The sequence below is a fragment of the Sinocyclocheilus grahami genome, unplaced genomic scaffold (assembly GCF_001515645.1).
Source record: "Sinocyclocheilus grahami isolate Dianchi unplaced genomic scaffold, SAMN03320097.WGS_v1.1 scaffold23.1, whole genome shotgun sequence".
Taxonomy (NCBI): domain Eukaryota; kingdom Metazoa; phylum Chordata; class Actinopteri; order Cypriniformes; family Cyprinidae; genus Sinocyclocheilus; species Sinocyclocheilus grahami.
In genome coordinates this window covers 265-8,793 of record NW_015505202.1, presented here as the reverse complement: position 1 = coordinate 8,793, position 8,529 = coordinate 265, and the positions used below count along the sequence as shown (strand labels likewise).

General features: G+C 37.5%; 1 protein-coding gene across 3 annotated transcripts; it reads right to left on the bottom strand.

Moving 5' to 3' along the window:
* Nucleotides 1-13: 13 nt before the first annotated feature.
* On the bottom strand, nt 14-6,976 carry LOC107560133 (glutamate receptor 1-like). 3 transcript variants are annotated; one of them, XR_001605694.1, is made up of 3 exons: nt 5,716-6,976; nt 3,397-3,531; nt 14-375 (listed from the first exon to the last, which is right to left on the bottom strand). XR_001605694.1 is itself a non-coding variant. In XM_016244218.1 (2 exons), exons 1-2 carry the CDS (start codon nt 3,454-3,456, stop codon nt 208-210), a joined length of 228 nt encoding a protein of 75 aa, XP_016099704.1. In that variant the 5' UTR covers nt 3,457-3,721; the 3' UTR covers nt 14-207. The 3 variants fall into 3 exon arrangements, 1 of the variants encoding a protein (XP_016099704.1); XR_001605695.1 differs by having other exon boundaries at nt 6,323-6,976; XM_016244218.1 differs by lacking the exon at nt 5,716-6,976 and having other exon boundaries at nt 3,397-3,721.
* Between the last annotated feature and the right edge of the window lie 1,553 nt (nt 6,977-8,529).

The following is an 8,529-nucleotide window of genomic DNA, read 5'->3' as shown; positions in this document are numbered from 1 at the left end:
TTGCCGCCCACCCCCCCCCCCCCTTTTTAATGTTTTTTTTTCTTTAGAAAATAGTTTTATTGGTGGCTATTCACTGAGAAGAGTCTTCGAGTGCATTTTGGCAGTACGGCGTGTCTGTTGCGGGCGGCCAGACAGACATAGGGGCAGACGGCAGGGGAACGGGAGGGCCGTGCGGTACATGTGACGCGTGCCGCTCCGTCAAGATGGTCACATGCCAGAGGCTCCCAAGCCCATGCTCGCCGCGTGGCTCATGCACGGCAGCGTCTGCACAGCTTTGGGGAAGTCATGTGTGACAATCCGCCCGTTCTCCCCGCCGCTACCATTCCCACTCATCCTGGTCAGCGTGGAGCAGCGCATGGCGTCATTGATGGATTGCTGGGATGGAGACACAACAGCGTTAGACAGGAATACGGAAATACGCGCAGGACTGTTTGAAAGATGCTCAATTTTAGTAGGAGACAGTAAAAGATGATTTAAGCATCTGCCTAATGGAGTATGCACATTGCCATGTGATGACTGGATAATTAGTTAAGACAACATTTGTGAAGTGAACTAATCTGCAGGCCTATGCCAACAGATTTCCATCTTTTGGGTTTCCTGACTGTAATTGATCAGCAGGGTGGCTTGGGAGGGGGGGGGTGGGCTTTAGCAAAGCAAACAGATGAAACACTAATGAAACTTTTCCGATAATGATGCATTTTGGGAAACAATCCAATATTAGCCATATTGCTATTAAATAACAACATTTGCTCTACCAACCTACCAATTCCACAACACGGGCTCATTGGGATAACGTGCCTACCTACCTACATTTGTACAAAACTCAAAAAATGTACCTATACATACAATTCACTGCAGTTTCCAGCTGAAACGTCCACTAGTGGCAATAAAACAGTGACAAATTGTATTACTTTTGGCATATTATCAATTAATAAATACATATTTTTGTGTGGTTCCTTGCACAATGCTATGTTATTACCACAAAACACTTTTACCATACTGCATGATTTTAAAATGAATACGCAGAACCAACTCCATATATGGCTTTCTTGTAGTAAACTTGCTCAGTAGCTCACCTAGTAACGTGTTACACTTTGGATGAGGAGTTTTTTTAATTTGTAAATAAAAATTATTGGAGTATGTTTTACAATAAATATAGTATTTTGGCCTTTCCACTTTAAAATTTCAGTTTCTTTGCAAATATTTCCAAAATTTACTAGCAATTACGTTATGTTGTTTCAATGTAAATCCTATACCATTTTTATTCGGTGTAGAAGCAAGCTAAAATGGCATTCCTTCAATAAATGCACTGTTCACATTTCATTTTGTTAAAATCGGTTAGGTTTAGGGTAGCATGTAGTGTCATTTGAACATAGAGCATTAATCTTTTAGCGCCGGATATTTCCAAACTGACACAATACATACAACAACCAGTGTAATAAAAGAGACACCTTTATCTGTCTCTGATAAAACCGAATGCTTATTTAGCGACACTCACTGGACATTTCACTTTAAAAGTGACGCAAAACATGCAAGAAGCTGCAAAATATTTAGCAGAAATGTCACCACAGGCATGTTTTTCCAATGAGCTCGAGTTGCAATTCCTTGCTTTACTACCCATAACTGTACTAAGCACTTGTGTTCAAAGCTATGGGAATGAACCGTATTTGCATTAAAGATGTGTTGTGGGCTAATGCTGTTGTGTTGTCAAGTTTTAATTGCTTGGCTAATGCTGTTGCATTGTGCCCCCCAGGACCACCGTATTTAGGCCCTCAAAACCAAAGCTGACACTGTAAAGCATCTCTGACGTGGGTAGACAATAAACAGTCTTGATAGGCATGTAATACGAGCTTAATTTGCTTCGGTGGTGTGGAAGTGAGAAATGTCATCGTTTTATTGCTGTTCCGCAATCCGCGATTGTAGTCGCAGCTAGTGGGCCTGAAACCAAGGCTAATGATGTGTCCCTTTAAATCGCATTTTTCCAATCTAGGAATGATTTCATTGCCCTACACTTCAGCGCGTTGGGGGATGACGTTATACGCCTGATGCAGACTAATTAGTTCGCCTATAATGACTCAGATTCCTGCTCGCCTAATATGAAAAATGGACAGCTGTGAAATGTGACTTCTGTCAATTGAATTAACAAAGCAAATCTATATTAATCTTTGCTATTATAATATTACACGAGTGTGTAATACCCAGCTAAACGTGTTACAAATCCTACTTTGGGTAATTGGCTGTCATAAAGATACTTATTACAAAAATCACACTGAGGTGTGATCTATATGTGCAACAGATACCATTTATTGGGGACCTTTTTTTTGCAATGGGGTTTCTTTGATTTGTCAGTCTGGCCTGTTAGGGAAGCTTGTTTTTGCCATAGGATAAAAATAGATGTAGTATGTAAATTCTAAATTTTGAGAAAAAAATTCAGTCTAGTCAGTTAAAAAGTCGCAGTTACCTTTTTTAAAAAAAATCCACTGTGGAAACAGGCTTCCAAAGGCTGTAGGTTGCTTGTTTATGATAGGTACTTTTAATCAACTATGCATTAGCAAAAGTACGTTAGGTAAGATCTGACATGGGTCTTATTGTATAAAGGAGCACACGAGCTGACTGATGCATAATCACGAGTGTAGACTGACTATTTTTGGAGTCATGGTGGAAAACAGAGACCTGCAGGGTCTCCGGGGAACACTTGCTCTGTTTCATGAATGAACAGAGACACGATGTGTATAAACAAAGCTCTAGTCTATGGACAGAGTGGCTAGCGGACAACGGGAAACTGAGGGAGAGAAAGAAGTAATGAGAGATTAAATTAGAGTATTTAATAGGGCTGTCAAGATGTAGTCTGCATGCTTGCATACACTAACTATTAAAAATAAATGATAAAATAATAAAAACTATTTTTAATATATATTTAATATATAATTACTTACAATAAATATTAAAACATTAATAAAATATTGTCTATTACATTTTATAATATATTACATTTGGGGACATTTTTAGCAAATATATTTTGATTAACATTATTAAATAATCATATTAAAATATTTATTTTAATTATTTTATAATTAATGTTTTATTTATTTACATTTTTGACAGCCCTACTATTAAAATAGAAGTGTAAGAGACAGAAAAAGAAGAGGTGAGGAGAAACGGATGATACTGAAAGTGGGCAGCAGAAGCTTTGAATCTGGAAACGGTTAGATGGGGGGCAGGTTAGGCTGCTACGTGGGCAGGATGTGGCCTAGTTCTCTGCAGTACTCGAGGTTCCTACCCCAGAGTGCTTTATATCTTAACAGTGTCGGCACCGTACAGGCCGTAACTCTGCAGCTCAGTGTAGCTGCTGTCTAAGGCGGTGCAGTGAAAGGCCTGGGCGGCCCGCTCAGACACCTTCATTCTGTGGGACTCTGTTCTGGACTTGTAGCAGAACTCCACCAGGGCCACCAGCATGGCCAGGCCCAGACCGCCGATCAGAATGTAGAAAACCCCAGCCACATTGCTGAGGCTAAGAGCACTGGTCTTGTCCTACAGGAGAAGGAAAAATGTCTTAGATGAGAGTTACTGGATAAAATTGTAACAAATTCACACGGACAAAGACAATAGAAGCATTCCTATACATTACATATACACATTTATGCATTCATCCAACAATCTAAACATATACAGAGAATATAAAAGCTAAAATGAGAACTATCTTGAATAAAGTGCAAAAAATACTGTGGCACCAAATGTAGTGCTATAATCATTTGCTTAAAATGTTTCCTGCTCATCTGAGTATAAAATATCATGAATATTGATGAATTTAAATATTTATTTTCTGTTTTGGACTGCTGAACTTGCATTATTGCTAAATGATATTCATAAGAAATATTCATTATGAAAATCCAATTATGTTAACTTGTGTAACTAATATAATTTTAATAATAAATACTAGTATTAAATACTAATAATATCATTCAACATTATTACTAAATAATATTAACTAGTACATACAGTTATATAATGTTAATACAATTATATAAAAATGACTGGTATAACTACTATAGGTTAAACTCATGTTAAAATATTGCACAAATTGTCATTTAAAATTTAAACTGTCAAATTTAATTTAAAATTAGGAACATGAAATTTAAATTTGTTAAATTTAATTTAGAATTACGAACATGCATTCATGCACTAACACTGGCAGTCTATGTCCACCTTCTACTAATTTTTCATTTATTCAACCTGCTAATTAGCATCGCCACTAATTTACAAGCTACTAAACAATCACATACAATATCACAGCTGCACATGACGGTATTAGAGGTTGGCACCCATGCAGCCCAGGTCATTAATCTAAGGAGATTTGGATTTGTACTTAATCAAAGGTGATATAATAACAGTCTTGGTGTGGAACCGGTTCTCTAAGAAAGGCCCATAAGAGAGGTGTGCTTTCGTCTGTGTGTGCCATGCAGGTGGGTTTTGGTGTGGTGGGGGTGTGTGTCGGCCGGGGCCTATGACAGCACAGACAGCTGTCCACTGGGTTTGCATCCAAATACATGCACACTCCAAGGGCAGACAGGAGGGAGAACACAGAGGCTGAGGACCACAAGGGAGGCTTGACTCTTACGGATGATCAGAGCAATATGACCAGTCTCTCTCCAGAGCTCCATTCAGACCACCAAGCTATTTTAAACAAAGTGAGTGTATTATACAGTGAATCATCCAGTCTATAATAATGGGCTTTCTCTTCACGCCTCCTAGAGCTAGACATACTATTATTTACACTTGAATTAATAATAAAAAATTTATCAGATTTAAGGTGTGTATATACTGTAAGTGCAAAAGGTAAATGCAAAAACAACTGTCAGCATATATATATATATATAAAACACATATATTTAACCATGCTGCCAAAATGTCTAAATCTATTATAAACATACACCTAAAGTCTGTAATTTATGACGGTACAAAATAATGGTTGGAAATGTTCTGAATAGTATACTAATATACTACCTCTTCAGTTTAAGAAATTGGTACATTTTTACAGCAAGGATGCATTCAATTTATCATAAAAGTGACAGTAAAGACTTTTATAATGGTACAAAAGATTTCTATTTGAAACAAATCTATTTTGAACAAACTTTTTTGAACTTCATCTATCTATCTATCTATCTATCTATCTATCTATCTATCTATCTATCTATCTATCTATCTATCTATCTATCTAATGGATATACTCATGTAATGTTACTCACATAAATGTGTACAGTGCTAAAGTTCATTTATTTACTTATTTTGTATGCTATTTATTATTATTATGTTTATTATTATATTTTATATATTTTCATTTTGATTCATTGTGGGAGAATTTTGCAATTGCATTAAGCTCTTTGTTAACGCTTTGTAAAAAATTACAAATAAATACAAAAATAAAATAATATTAAGCAGCATAACTATTTCCAAAATGGATAATATTATTGGTGCTAGTTTCTTTAGCACCAAATCAGCATAACATGTTTTCACACAAAATGATAATAAAATAACAAAATTTTAATAAAGCAAAAATGCAGTTTCTTCTACCAAAATGGCTTCCGAAATGAAAGAATACAACCCTGGAGAGAGAGTAAGAGCCGTCCATGTCCAGATTCCTAACTGAACCTTCTGGAAGGGTACTGAGAGGGCTAAACTGCAGGGAACAGAGCAGGACCAAATATGTGAACTGACCTTTCTTCCGGAGTCCTTGCTTCCACACTCCCCCTTATCGTACCACCATTTGTTTTTCAGTTTGTCTAAGACGGCTTGCTCACTGAGTTTCAACACCGCTAGGTTAACTGGGACTCTTCAACCAGGAAAATAACATAAATAACATTATCCATGTTATTTTATGTTATTCAGCACACATTAAACACATACCCATCAATATCAACTCAACTGTTCTGATTCTTTTTCTTTTTTAATTGACTGCACACATATCAGAAACATGTTGGTAGTTCATTGTAAAAGTGATATGGGTTAATACTCCATCTAGCGATGCTTCCTTGCTCCCTGCTGCAAGATGTGTATTATAATATCACTTTGGGTAACCGGCAGACCGCAAACACTCCACCTGGAATAATGTGAACGTGGTCAGCTATTATTGACCAGTTGCCATGATATGCCATAATTTGATCAAAATGTACTTGCTATTTATTAATCAACCAAAATGTGTAAGAAGTAAGCTCAGTTTAGGACAGATTGTTTCGCTCTAGAGTGTTTAGTCGGCGTGAGTTGCCGGTTACCCCCCCATGGTAGTGGTGGTTTTACCCGCTGGGTTTGTCACATTGGGGCTGACCTTGGAATCACCTCCTCCGCTGCCACACTCTCCCTTGTCGTACCACCATTTGTTTTTCAATTTGTCCAACAGGCCTTGTTCATTCAGTTTTAACACTGCCAGGTTTACTGGGTTTCTTGAAACGATAACGAAATAATATTTTGGTCAGTGTCAGCCCAGATAAACCATTTCAGAGACAGCGTGATGGGAAAACAGACTCAGACTGGTTTGAACACAACAGCCACTGCTCTATGTAGGTTGGAATGTTAAATGCATGGCATCTGCAGTGGTTTTGTCCTGAGTCTGTATATAAAGTATGTTAACGTGCATTAATGGAAAACAATGCTTTTGTTAGTGGCCTTTGTGAAAGACAGGTTTTATAAAGCCAGGAAAAAGACTTCTTTAGACAGAGAAGGAGAAAAAAAGTGTTTACTGTCTGCTTTTGGCTCTTCCCTTTTGGTGAATGTGACAATGTGAATCGAAAACAACAGCCTGGAGACGTTAGATGAATTCTTACAGGGATAGTGCACCCCAAAATAAAAACTCACCCGTAGATCAAATTCTTTCTTTCTTTTCTTTCCTTGTTCTGTCAAATACAGAAGGAAATGGCAGAATGTTCACGCACACAGTGAAAGTGAATGGTGAACAAGGACTTTCAAAAAAGTACCACAACAGTTGTTCATACTGAATGACTGTGCACTATTTTCCAAGTCTTCAGAAGTCGTGCATTGTCAACTTCAGCTCTCAAAACTAGCATAGATTCTTGTTTGTATAAAATGTGGATTTTAACAAGTTAATATGCAATACAATCTATGTCTGTCATGCAAGAATATATGACATGAATATGCCATTTTAGAAGAGTGTGAATGTTCGGTAACACTTTATTTTGATGGTCCTCAGATCTTCTGTTGACTAATAAGTAACTTTGCAACTATACATATCAACTAACTCTCAGAGTATTTCTAGGCTGTCTGCTTAATATCTGCTAACTTTACTTTGATGATCTCCAACAGACATTCTACTGACATGTTGACTTATTCTACTCACCCTAACCTTACAGTCTACTAATACTAGGGTGACCATACGTGGCATTTTTACGGGACACGTCCTGGCTAGGATTTGTATATTGCCTAAAATATCCAGGTTTTGGTTGTTTGCGCTGCACAGACTGATCAGTGTATGACATCCTTGAGAGCTATAGAGAGAGCAGACGGCTCCTTATGCTTTCCAATCGCTCTTGCGCTACTTTAATGTCATTCAATGATCGGTCTACACAGAGCTGCTTCAAGTCAAATTAACAAATCTAATCTGTACACGTATTTGCATCACTTTGACCGCTCTCTGTAGATCCCATCTTCTCAAGCGCCACGATTGGTTGATTATGTACAATGCCTGCACATTATTGGTCAAGCTACTTTCCGATCATTACCTTCAGCAAGTATGAAAACAGGAAAATAAAGCCAAATATCGAAATCCTGGCCAGGACATGTCCTGTAGAAATGGCACGTATGGTCACCCTAACTAATACTCTACTAATGCTCTAATGAGGGTTAGTTGACATGTAGTTGCAAAGTTACTTATAGTCAAAAGAATGTCTAAAGGAGACCATCAAACTAAAGTGCAACCAAATGTGCTCTAGAACCTGGAGCATTACATTAGAGGTACACTCTTAAAAATAAAGGTGCTTCACGATGCCATAGAAGAACCTTTTTTGTCTAAATGGTTCCATAAAGAACCTTTAACATCTGAAGAACCTTTCTGTTTCACAAAAAGGTTCTTTGTGGCGAAAAAAGGTTCTTGAGATTATAAAAAGGTTATAAAGAGATGGTTCTTTAAAGAACCTATGACTGAATGGTTCTTTGTGGAACTAAAAATGGTTCTTCTATGGCATCGCTTGAAGACACTTTTGAAGCACCTTTATTTTTAAGAGTGTAGTCTCAGCCTCAAACGTCATGCCCATTGATTGTTAGCTGAATTTCTGATGCATAAGGCACACAGAATGGGAAACACTTTGTAGTTTCAAAGTCTTCATCTGATTGGTTGGATTCTACATGATTTCCGCAAGACGTGTGTCACATTCTTTAAGTGTCTGCCTGGAAACAAACCCGTTGTGATGCCAATCCTCCTCATGGAAGAAGAAAGCTGCCGTGTTTAAAATTGTGACAATAAGTGCTTTTCAGGACCAACTAAACACGGGTTTTCAAAAGTATGTCAAGTTCACATCACCA

Bases quoted from the DNA above. Each gene is read 5' to 3' on its own strand.
- LOC107560133 (XM_016244218.1), bottom strand. From the start codon at position 3,456: ATGCTGGTGGCCCTGGTGGAGTTCTGCTACAAGTCCAGAACAGAGTCC. The intron at 376-3,396 runs GTGTCTGAGCGG...TCTCCATCCCAG, and splicing joins CAGAGTCCCACAGAATGAAG to CAATCCATCAATGACGCCAT.